The sequence below is a fragment of the Malus domestica genome, chromosome 02 (assembly GCF_042453785.1).
Source record: "Malus domestica chromosome 02, GDT2T_hap1".
Taxonomy (NCBI): domain Eukaryota; kingdom Viridiplantae; phylum Streptophyta; class Magnoliopsida; order Rosales; family Rosaceae; genus Malus; species Malus domestica.
Window position 1 is genome coordinate 5,015,334 of NC_091662.1, and position 13,449 is coordinate 5,028,782.

At 35.9% G+C, this 13,449-nt stretch overlaps 1 protein-coding gene across 1 annotated transcript; it reads right to left on the bottom strand.

Annotated features, from left to right (window-relative positions):
• Positions 1–312: 312 nt before the first annotated feature.
• On the bottom strand, positions 313–6,965 carry LOC103453005 (putative ABC transporter B family member 8). The gene is made up of 9 exons (XM_017323216.3): positions 6,568–6,965; positions 6,380–6,434; positions 5,796–5,974; positions 4,963–5,420; positions 3,354–3,894; positions 2,915–3,094; positions 1,518–2,807; positions 1,018–1,445; positions 313–864 (listed from the first exon to the last, which is right to left on the bottom strand). The coding sequence occupies exons 1-9, from the start codon at positions 6,841–6,843 to the stop codon at positions 519–521; spliced, it is 3,753 nt and encodes a 1,250-aa protein (XP_017178705.3). The 5' UTR covers positions 6,844–6,965; the 3' UTR covers positions 313–518.
• Positions 6,966–13,449: the final 6,484 nt, after the last annotated feature.

The window sequence follows — 13,449 nt, forward strand, 5'->3', positions numbered from 1 at the left end:
ACGACATATATTCATTTTTAAAATGTACACTTGCACAATTACGAGAGTGGTTGCTTCTCTATTGCACCTTTGAAGTATGCTCAGTCAGTGGGTTCAATACTTACGATAGGATTTACACAAAAATGGAAGATTGGTTGCCTGCATGAAGTCTAACCATGTGAGGTTGTGAACTTATGGTGGTATTGGTTTGTTCACCTTGGGTGAAATCACACAAAATGCGCCCTTAGACTCTCGGGTTAGTAGGGTTTCCCATGGGTAGCTAATAAAAATAAATAAATAAATAATAATAATAATAATAAAGAAGGTAGCATATAGTAGTATAGTATTTATTATTTATTTGGCACCAAAGCAATAACATTATTTATCATACAAAATGCGCCCTTAAACTCCTCGCTGAAAGAACTGTGAATCCTCATGCCCAAAGCCACAAACCCTAACTTAAGCAAGGTTCTGCCATAACCACTTGAGCTGAGTTGAAGCCAACATTTTAGACCATTATTAGTTACATTTACCTAACTCTAACACGTGGCAAGGTTAAAAAAGGCACCACGCTTTTGCTGGAGCTGAGCATAAGTGCCTTTTTCCACCACCTTCCCATCTCCAACAACTGCAATCATATCTAGGTTTTTGATGGTGTTGAGCCTGTGTGCTACCACAATTGTTGTCCTTCCAACCATAATGCGATCCAATGCTTCCTGCACAAGCTGCTCTGATTGCAGATCAAGTGCACTTGTTGCCTCATCTAGCAACAATATTGTTGGATTCCTAAGTATTGCTCTTGCAATTGCTATCCTTTGCTTTTGCCCTCCTGATAGCTGCACCCCTCTTTCGCCGCACTCAGTGACGTACCCGTCTTTCAGTGACCTGAATCCAATAAACAGACGAATACAGTGTTTTGGAATGATCAGGATGACGATCAATGGCTAAATAGATAAGCAAACACAATGTTGTGTGATGATAATCATATGGCTAAACGATTTTCGTTCAAGGAGCAATGTTGACAATGTGTATACTTACGAGATAAATTCGTGAGCATTGGCGGCCCTCGCAGCCTCTGCAACCTCATTTTCTGGAGTGTCAAGCTTCCCGAACATGATGTTGTCCCGAATGGTACCGGAATATATCACCGGCTCTTGGCTAACAAGGGCCGTGTGCCTCCGGTACCATTGAATATCTAGTTCCCTTATGTCAACCCCATCCACCTTCACTGATCCCCTCCCTACATCATAAAATCTTTGTATCAAGCCAATCACAGTTGATTTTCCACACCCACTTGTCCCGACAAGTCCAAAGCTTGAGCCTGCTTGAGCCTCCAAGCTAAATTGGCACAGCACTAATGTCTCTGGCCTGCTAGGGTATGCAAAATCAACCTTCTTCAATTCAATCCTTCCAGTCACTTTCTCTAACTGGATCCAGTTTCCATTATTGCTATCTCCATCCCCAACCTAAAAAAGATCAAAATTAATACAATTAGCCATAAGCTAAAAACCAACTTCAGTTTTTCGGTTGCCACTTACATTATGAGAGCCCGAAATTAGTGAATGCCGGTCAAGAATCTCAAACACGGATGCAACTGCAGTCGAACCCTTGGCCAAATCCGAAGTCATGCTTCCAGCTTCAGCTATAACTTTACCAGTGCTAACCAATATGAAAAATGTTTTGAACACATCCCCAGCTGATATTTGCCCTTTTTCTACCAATGTACCACCATACCAGAAGTCCAATGCCCATGACATAAATGTTAGGCACTGAGCCGATCCCATTCCAAGCCCAGCTAGCCATGCCTTCTTCCGTGCTTCTTTCCGCGGTGCCTCCTGAGCCTCATCGAACAGTTGAAGTACTTTTCCCACGCTTCCGTATGATGTCACAATTCTGTGGTTATACACTGATTCGACTGCAATTTGAGTGCTGTGGTTTTGTGCTTTGATGAAGTTGGCTGATATGCTAGAGAGCAGGACTTTCTTAGTGTAAAAGCAAAGGATCGTGAGTGGTTGGACCGCGATCATAACGAGTGCTAGCTTCCATGCCACGACTAGCCCCATGATCATGGCTATTGTGACAGCTGAAGTGGTTTGGACTAATAAGGACACCCTGTCTGCCACGAGGGACTTAACCATGGAAGCCTCATTGCTCAATCTCGAACACAATGCCCCACTCGAGTTCTGCTCCTCATCAAACCAAGCCGTTTCAAAGGTCAAGATCTTTTGAAGCATTTGTAATCGGATTCTTTTCGTGAGCTGCTCACCCATGTAAGCAAAATTGTAGTGTTGGAAGAGATTCAAAGTCATGGAAATTAAGGAAAGTGCACAGAAAGTCAAGGAGTATGTGCGAATTCGAGCACACATTTCGTCGTGGTTTGGCAGAAAGAAAGCTGATATCATTCCACCTATGGTTAAGGCATAGACAGGTTGAACTGACCCGAACGCTATGGCAGAGAGGCTTCCGATTAGGCCTTGCTTCCATTCTGGGGAATTTAAAGAGAGAAGCCGGTAAAAAGAAGTCGGAGGATGTGACACAAGTTGTGGAGTCTCATTAGATAATGGCGATTTTGCAAACGCTGATGCAGGGCTTGATCTTGCCGTGCTTAGCCTGCCAGCGCTGCTTCTAGTGACTGAAGACACCGAAATTCGTTCTTGCTCAACGTTGTCAAAACTACTGAGCTGCCTCTGCAGCTTTGCTAGATTTGCATAGTGCCCGTTTTGGCGGTTGATGAGGTCGTTGTGGGACCCTATTTCGTTGATGCAACCGCCACTCACCGCTGCAATTAGGTCTGCATTTCGGACTGTGGAAAGCTTGTGTGCAACAACCTGATCATGGTCCAAAAAATGTGAGACGATGAAAGGTAATTAATGTACTGATTGAGGTAAATATCAAATCGATTCTTAATCAGCGTAACATTTATTTGATTAGTTACCATTGTGGTTCTTCCCATGGAGGCTTGATCAAGAGCATTTTGGACCAAAGCCTCTGATTCAGAGTCAAGAGCACTTGTTGCTTCATCAAGTAGTAGAATCACAGGGTTCTTAATGATTGCTCTAGCAATGGCTATCCGCTGCTTTTGTCCACCAGATAAAAGTGCTCCTCTCTCTCCAATCTGTTGCATAAATTCCGCCATTTTAATCATAATTAAGTCAAATCTGATGAAGATAACGATTTTCTATTCCAAACGATATCCAACTTTAATCTAGTTTATACCATATGATCCCCAAAATCCTAGCTAATCCTAAACTACAAGGAGAGAAATTTCGAACTAGGATTTCAGAGGGGTGCACAACCTGGCTATGCATCTGATCATAATTGGAATAAATTTTGCTTCACATTAAATACCATTTTCAGTTTTTACACATATTCACCTTGGTCTCATACCCTTCTGGCAGTTGCCTTATGAAATTATGAGCATTGGCAGCCATAGCTGCAGCTGTGACTTCATCCATATTAGCATCAAGCTTACCAAACATAATATTTTCCCTTATCGATGTCCCAAACAATGCATGTTCTTGGCTCACAAGTCCCATCTTGGATCTTATCCAATTCAACTGAAGCGTCCTTATATCAATGCCATCAACCCGAACAACGCCATCATCCGCGTCATAAAAGCGTTGCAGCAACGCAATTGCTGTGGATTTTCCACTTCCACTTGCACCTACAAGAGCAATGGTCTTCCCGGCTTCAACTTTGAGGTTGAAATCTTTGAGAACCATGGAATCAGGACGAGAAGGATATGTGAACTTGACATCAATGAATTCTAGCTCGCCTCTAATGTTGTCTAGCACAACTCCTTTGGTGTCTTCACCACCAATCAAGGGTTTCCGGTCAATCCTGTCAAATATTCGGGTGGCGGCAACAGCAGCTTCTGTGAAGTACCTCAAATCTGGAAGTGCCATTCCCAAGGATCTGTTAATATTCATCAGGTTATGTCCAAATATATCGCTTGTATATATATTCACATCAGCAGAATGAAAATAGGGTTTTAATTATAGACAGAAAAACGTCCAAAGTAAATTGTGAAAGATTTTACGCTTGTCGGCCAGAGCAGTGCGTCTGCCTTGCACCCAACAAGTTCAAGTTTCCCTCTCCGAATATACAGTTGTACATAAATTTCTCATGATTGAATATACTAAAACAACTATACTTAATTGCTAGTGATTTTCATTTAGTTAAGATATATATTCTAATATAAATCCAGAAGACTAGATAGCTATCTACATGCTTTTCTCATACATACTTTGTTCAATACACACCTTTCTAACATGAGCTAAGATCAATTAGTAGATTAACTAACTCAGCAGCAAGAACATCCAAAAAACATGCGTGGAATTGGAACACGTTTTACCCTCCATATATTAAAAGATACTATTAACTATTGGCGGGTTTGATACAATTTATACGTGTTTCCATTGATCAAAAGTGGGAATAATTAACTGAGCACTTCATTTATATTAATAAGGAAGAAAGGGTAAAGTTAAAATTAAAATGAAAACCCCACAAAAATTATGGTCTTCTTGATCTCAAAACATAAAAATAAAAAAAACATAATTGAGATAAGGTTCGATCAACATATTACATTTGACATATAAATTACCAAAACATGAATGATATATTATGTGACAATTAAAATTTTCCAATCTGACACATAAGTACAGTGCATAATTATATAGTGAAGAATTGGAGTATGGATTAAAAGACCCCCATAATACAATGAAGAATTAGCAAATGTTACAGAGATCAAAATGAATAAATTGCATATTAAATAAGTAAACGAAATTAATTTTTTGAACTTTTCTCAGAGTCAAGCTCAGTTTTCTCATTAAGCAGGTTGCAATATTATTAGTAAATATCTCCATAAATAATCATTAACATGCAATCTTAATTAAGATAACTAAAAAGATACTAATTAAATACAAACTTTAGACACACAAAAAATATCATAAAATGCATGAGATGAGGGATCAAGAAACATACAGTCCACTCAATACGAAAGAGATGCCCGCCGCATAAATCCTCCCACCACTTTCACCTTTAAACATGACCAAATGGCTCCCATACCAAGCAAGAAATCCCCATATCGCAAAAGAAAGTCCTGTGCTTCCAACAGCCAACCCTTTTGCAATGCCTTGCTTTATCCCCAGCCTGCTTGTCCTCTCCAGTATTGCTGAATATCTGTCCACAATTCTCCTCTCGGCAGTGAACGAATAAACAGTTTTAATGGAGCTCAATGCTTGCCCTATTATTATGTTTGCTTCTCCGTACTCTTTGTACGAGTTTTTAGATAAGTACATGAGGTACTTCCCATAGATCATTCCTGGTATGATTAGAAGAAGTAGTGTGGGGAATGCTACCAAGGCCAGTCTCCATGACAAGTAGGTGGAGAAGGCCAGGCCAGAAACAAAAACGGAGGAGTGCATAACGAATGTTGGCACCTGATGATCAATCATCGAAAATGAGAAACAAATGAAACCATAAAATTTAAGGGAATGTTATTCTGCATAACAAATATTGGCACTTGATGATCGAACACAAAAAATGAAAAACAAATTAAACCATAGAATGTGAGAAAAATATTATTCACACTCACAGTTTGTCATTCTACTATCTAAATTAAAAAGGAATTAAACCATAAAATTTAAGTGAAATGTTATTCACACTTCCAGTTTGTCATTCTACGGCTCTTTATATTAGAAGAATATTAGCTTTAGAGAGTAAAATATGATCCTTGTCAGTGAATAACAATTGCCCAATCTAATAACATAAATTTTGATTTTGATCAATTTGATGGTGATCATGAGTACAATTACCTTTTCACTTAGAACTTCTTGTATGAGAAAAGTGTCTTTTGATATAGTATTGATGACCTCCGACGTAGTGGCTTCTTGTGAATCGAAAAACCCAACTTCCTGCCTTAGAACAGCTTCCAAGTACTTGTAACGAATCTTCAGCACCTGCCTCTCACTGGTTTTGCTCCAACAATAACCCTCTACAAATTACCATTAATCACTTCAATTAGTCTGGATTTTAATTATAAGTTATACCTCAAACTTTCAAATTTCATAGGGTTTTGGATTGGTGTCCCAAATTTAGAAAATATAAATGGTCGATCGGTGAGTCCATATGCTTTAGAGGGTTTAACTTTAAGCCATTAAATAGGGGTTTAAGTTTTAGGGTTGCACAAAGATACTTCTTTTTTTTATCCCCCCCCCCCCCCCCCAAAACACCCCTTTCTCATAAGAGATGCCAAGTTACCACTTTTTGGTCAGATCGATGCTATTAGAAACATAACGAACTTGGTCAATCGCGGTTTCTCATCGATCGGAGTCCCCTTGTTCTTGGAAAGCAAAGCAAATGAGAAAAAAAATTTATAAGAGAGGAAGTTTGAAATTACCCAAATGAGCCACCAGCATTACTGCTAATCCCAAGTATACAAAGTCCAAGCTGCACTGTTAACAAAAGCACGGACACAATTAAAGGATGGACAATGTGAGACGTTAGGAACTGAGTTTGTTGTTGAAAAAGGAAAATTAACCAAAAGCGCTGAGAGCTAATACGATTGACTGAAATTTAGCAACTGACCCTTTCAACTTCGTCCATCCAATTAGTCCCATGATTGTTCTGCTGGGTCTGACCATATCCCAAGTTGTTCATAAGACGGCTAACGAACACCAGCAAGCAATTAGTAGACATCCCATCTCCTATTGCTCCCACTGTACCCAGCACCATCAGCACCACATCAACCCAATCAGCATATCTGAATATTTTCAATACTGAATTTCCTCCTTTGCTGCTCTCATCTCCTTTCTCAGCTACCATATTCTCATCATTCTTCTCAGGAGAGTTCATTTTACTCATTCTAAAAAATTAATACTGGTGAAAATAATGCTGCAAATGGATTTGGAGGGCCTGAAAAGAAGAGCAAAAGGTTGATGCATAAAAAAGATAGTACTAACTAGCTCATTAGCTACTTGGTGCTCAAAGAAATGGTTTGCACCTACATGGTCTTTTTATATGCAAGCAAATTAAAGTGATTCTATAAAACAGCTTTATAAAAAAAAATTCATATGCTTTATTAACACAAAAAGAAAAAACTAATATATTTCTGACACGCTCTTAAATACGGATGAATCTTATATATTATAAAATGCATGTGGGTCTAAATGTTTTTGTAAATATGTCATGTAGCGTTAGCTTATACATATTAAGATATATTGATGGTGTGGTGGCTGTACTTTCTCAACAGCATGAACGAAATGAATGAGACCAAAACAAGAAAAGGTTAATTAACCCATTTTTGGACCAGTGCACTAGTACTGTTTAACAAAGTTGACTGACCACGGCCCGCCATCTTTTCAATTTCATTGCCTATAGGTAAGTTTCATTAGTTTAGTTTACTTTGAAAGCATGTCGTTTATACCGCGCGCTTTTTTATCTGTCGCTATTAATTATTTGTTAATCTTGTCCTTATTGGATTGGTTGTGGCCACTTCATCGTGCGCAAGCCTTGCAAGTGCAGAAATAGTATCACATTAATATTCTAGGAACGGAAAGGGAGAAACCCAGTTTGATAACACTAACTCTATTTTCAAAGTATAAGGTCTTGTTTGATACAGAAAATTAGATTAAAAAGAATAGAAGAATATTTTATTTTCAAGATATGCTGAAGAAAAAACTGAAAAAATTATATTTAACTTAGAAGTAGAACGACACATCATGATAAAGAAAAGAAATCAACCGATAATCTTATAGAAGTAAAAAAAACTAATTTGTGAGAAAATGTGGGATTGTGGAGGTATCATTTTCTTCACCCACCTTCTCGTACATATAATCTACTTGATGATCGGTCTTTAAACATTATAAGAAACAAGAATCCCGTTCTTTTGGCCGTGATTAATAATTTATGGGCATAATTCATATATAAATTTCATATAAGGGGTAGAAATTAAAAATCAAAAGTATATTCATAAGAACATGTTTTGATAACCTCACGACATAAGAATATTTATGTAAAAAATCAGGAATTAACTTGGCTGCTGAACAATTCAGCAGCCTCTCCTACTTATACCTAATCCTGTGTAAACATGTGTTCAAGTTTTGATTAAAAAAATAAAAACTTCGACACGTGTTCATCCAAGATTGGGTGTAAGCAGGAGTAGCTACTGAAAATTCAATAGCCAAGTCTTGTTCGAAAAATAATAGTAAAATGATGAAACCACATAAAAAAATGCTCGATCGTCTTCAACAACGAGTCAAAAACATTCATTCCCAAAAGCCAACATTCCACACGTTTTTTATTTGAATCATAACATGCATGAGTGGATTAGTGTTAATTAACTAATTGTAATGTATTTTTCATAAGAATCACGTGCCTCAATTGAGATTGGATAAAGGCTAATTTTACGTCTGATCTAGGAGACATCCCATGACAAAAAGTTCTTTTTAGGTAATTAATTTTTGTTCACACACTTTTATTAATTTGTGTTAATTAATATTCTTTAATTCGTTCGTCCTGACGAGCCGAAAAAAAGATTATAGTTTTTTCACTTTGTTCAAATAAGAGTTGTACTTGCATGAAATTTAAAATGAGTGTAAAATGTAAAATGAATGCATAAATAACATTACTTTTAATTTTTAGTGGATAACACTACTCTTAATTTTTATATTATAATCCAGGTCAAATTTGATACAAAATAATATTTCATCATTCGCTGCTTTTCATGCAACCCTATGAATGTTTTGCGATTTCGAAGTTTTTATTTATATATAGGAACGGATGTGACACTTTTTTTCGCTTTTATAAAAGTCATTTTATAGTGTATTTTATAGATCTGAACTATTTATTTTTACGTCTTTTCTCAAACCTTGGAGATATATTCAGGGTTCGTGAAAGGTCACTGTAAACATTGAACTGTGCAATTAATTCTAATTTTCATGTATTTAATCCAATCAATTGCAAACGTGACTTTTCTAGCAGGCATTTTTTTTTTTCTAGCAGGCAAGTTTGGTATAAAACCTTGGGTGTTCTGCTTCTGCTTTTCTGGTTGCTTTGGTTAAACAACAAATATTTCATGTACTTGGTCTTCGTTGCATTAGACCAAAGAGGCGGCCAAGGTAATCAAGGCAATGACTATATTTTCTTTGAGAGATTATGAACCATAAACCCTAAAGCTTTAAAAGAAAGTTAAGCATAAACCCTAGAGCTTTAAAAGAAAGTTAAGTTTTTTTAAAGAAAAAACTTACGTATACAAGTTCGTTGTTGAAGAAAATCAAATTCATCAATGTGGATAACTTATTTTGGTTATACCTAAGAAGATCTCATCCTTAAGTCGAAGTGCTCTCTCATTAGGTCATATTTCGATTCACAATTATTAAACACATTAACTTGATGGTGTAGATACGTATTTGAGTTATGAGTCGGAATGTAAGTTGAGAACTCGTAAGCTCCTAAGTCACATTTTAACTTGAAATGGACTATATTCGATACGGTCTTAATTAATATAATTTTTGAAAAACTAAAATAAATTACAGCAAAGATCCACGAATTTGAAAACTATACATATCAAAATTTAACCTAGACATGACAAAACTGGAAAATCATTGAAAAGTTTTTTTTTTTGTTTCAAAAGAAAAAAAGAAAGAAGTTTTTATTTATTTTAATGATAAAAAAAGAAGAAGATATATGTGCACGTTAAACATGCATATGTATGGATTTACTTGGTATTGGAGCCACATGGAGGCTAGGAATGGCCTAGGCCTATCCTGAAATTTGATAATATACATGTATTGTTTGCTAATGTTTTCAATAAATACCTTATAGTACATTGGTAAGTGGTGTTTGAGAGTTGCATGGCGGCCTAGGTTTGAAAATCATTGATGTTAACAGCCTTCTGGTTTTTTCAAACTTAAACCTCTTTTGTTTAACCATATAAAACAAGGTCCATAAACCTTTTAGAAGAAGATTCAATTATGTTGAAAGGAAAATCTCATTGTATTAGTTTTGAGTTATGAACTTAAATTTTTGTTCGATCTTTCTTTTTTATTAAAACTCGTAAACAAGTTATATTTTTATGATATAATCATCTAAATACTAAAGTTTTCATAAAAAATTTAACGCCCCATCACTCTTGTTTGATAAATTTTGGGGTGTGCTATTGACATTATTTTTTACTTCTCATACACTCATCAATTTTCTATTCTCAAATGAAATGAATTCAAAAAGATCAAAGTACTAAAATTAACAAAAGTGTGAGAAGAGTAAAAATAGACGTGTAAATAAAAGGCTCATGTCCGCCACTAATTGGATCAAACGTATGAATGTCGTAATCATCAAACCATCAACACCATAAACTAATAATCTACTGATGACAATAAAAATGAAAATGTGGGATATCTAGAAAAGAGGTTGGTCCTACGCTCTTTAGTCTCAGTCCGCAAGTTTCTCTAGTCCGGACTGTTCAATTCACTATTTATGATTATATAGCAAAGTAAAAGTTGAAAAAGAAATGTTAGGTTTATAGCTTTTGATATTATATATATGTACATATATATATATATATATATATATATTATGTATATGTATATATAGGAAATCTTCAATGGAATGGATTCTTAATTTTTTTTTATAAAAATGAGGATTAATTGTGGGGTCTATACTACATCGAACTTTAACGATTCGAATCATCTATTTTTTAAGTTTCACCTTATAGATCATCATTGTAAAATATTAGCCGAATCGGAAATGTTTAAGACATTTAATTGGGTTCAAAGAAATTAAAGAATACTTTGTTATATAAGAAACAATGAAATTTTATCTTGATAATTAAATAAACAAGTGGTTTCAGATTGAATTGAATTTTTGTAAGAATGATCTATTAATCGAGACTTATAAAATAGATGGTTCAGATTGTTGAAGTTCGATGTGGGATAAGCTTCATACCTAATCCTTTTTTTAAAAGAAATAAGAATTCATTTGAATAAAGAGCCTGATATATATATAATATAGTTCCATAAAATAAATATAAACGTGAAATATTAATTTCACGATCAAATAATAAGGGATAATTATATAGCTTAAGTAAAGTGTTTAAAGGTGTGATTAAGGGCCAAGGTGGGACTACGGGAGCACCGCCATTTGTGGTGCGGGTTAGGTTGAGCTTTGAAGGGGGCCAAAAATGCTGGATTTTTCTTTGTATATGCTACTTCAAACCAGAGTCATGCTCTCCTAAGTTCTTCATTATGAGTTTTTTAGGACGTGTGAGGACTAAATAAATATTAGCTATAAGATTATATTAGTTTAAATTCAAAATTTTAAAATACGTGATAATTTAATAAAATATAACAAGAAAATAAGTTTTCTAATGTTCATGATTTTTAAGTTGGTTTTGTTTTATTCAGTTATCAAATATTTTAAGTCTTTTTTTTTTAGTACATCGATATTTTTACACTAAGGAGAGAGGGAGTTCGGCAAAGCCACACAATAGACAGCCTAATTTGGTATCAAATTCGTCATCTATCGAAATTCGAACCTAAGATCTCTCATTTTCAAGTGAAGAGGAATATTATCAAATCGTAGTAATGAGTGGCAAATATTTTAAACCTTTAAATTCAAACTAATATAATATTGTGATTAAAATGTACTTAGTTCTCACATGTCCACCTGGCATCTACCATCATCCTCTGTGTCTTCTAATTATGGCAAAGCAAAAGAAACGATTCAAATGGTGCCAAGCTCACTCAATTAAAGCCTTTTTATTGGGTCCATGGTACCAACTCCAAATTCTTGATCATTATATTATATTTCTGGTCTTTAGGTTTAGGATAAGTTAGTCATGAATCAAGAAAGAAGAAGAAAGAATATGAGTATGGAACCAATAGCCATCGTAACTGATTTTATTTCTAATTTTTTATGTATTTGTTGATCCTAAAAACTACTAAAGTTACGTGGCGTGCAAGCCGAGTAATTAGTAAGCTAACTACGTTATTCGGTTGTATGCGGGACGTGCCAACTCGTCGGCCGAGGAATAAAATATGTTGATGTTGCGTTGAGTGCGTTGCTGACTTCTGAATCTCGCGACTGCGGCCGAGGAAGGAACACTCTCGGCCTTCGGGTTCTAGAGCCTGAAGACAAGACTGCTAGTTTTGTGAAGTTCAATATCAAAAATTCGGCTCTCAGGGTGCCGAATGTAGTAACCTGGTAACACCTCACTTCGCCGAGAAGGCTAATGAGATGACCTCTGCTAATAAAGATTTGAAAATCCTTCTCAACCGAGACTTTGATAGATAGCCAGTCGGTCTCATCGCAGTGCTGTTGATCCAAACTGAAGGTGCTTCACGGTCGGCTGACTTTACGGCAACAGTGTTGTTTATCCAAACTGAAGGTGTTCGCCGGTTGCCTTCACAGTGCTGTTTATCCAAACTGAAGATGTGTCAGCGGAAAAATAAAATAAAAAAATCTCAATATGTTTGAGAGGTTTCGCGTAGAGCGAGGGTTTGCGCAGGGCAATTTGTGTGTTGAGTTGGAGGTCCTCCTCTCGTTGTTACTCGTCTTGTAATTATAGGACTGGATATGCATGTGCTTTTTGTGAAGTATTCTTTGCTGACCACAATTGAATTCCCTTGACGATAATCACCTCATTCGAAAATTCATGATAATCATCCTTAAATTGGCCATTGGATTTAATGCTAATCTTGATCCTTGTTTGCCACTCATGATAGCCATATGTCAGACCAATTTGTACGCTACTGAAACTCTCCCCGTAGCATCCTGAGACAACCATGCAATGTTTACACCCTTCTTCACGTCCAAATACATGCATTGCCAAAGCTAAAACACTTTAAGCCATGCCGTGCTTGTCCATGGAGTATATACTGATTATTAGCATATACTTATGTGCTAATAATCATCCCAACTCAGAATATGCCGCACCATTATCTTTTTGTGATCATCGGATATCACCATTAACCAAAAGATAACCTTCATGCATGGTTAACCGAGTCCAAGCATATGTCTAAATGCCGAGAATCGCAAATCAAATTGAACTGCATTGCTTGCTTCCAAGTTGAAGATATAATTTGCATCCTATTTATCTCGTTGTACAAGAAAATTGAGATAATTTATTAAAAGATAATTATTATGATTAAAAACTATAATATTATCTCTTAACATTAGCAAATTATCTTATTTGACGGTTAAGAACCATGCTCACTCAACGACCTCGCTTGGACCGATGGTGTAAAATTGGGTCCAAACAGTATTAGATTACGAATTTAATATAAAACCTACACCTTTTTTAGTTCCACAGGGTATTATCGCTCAAAAAGTTAGAAATTAGTAAACACATGCAAATAATCGAAATAATTCTAACACCTATTACACACAAGTAAACATACCATAATTTTCCGACATTTCCATGTTTTAATATACAAGCGATACCGTGAGAAGGGGGAAATCAAACATATGACA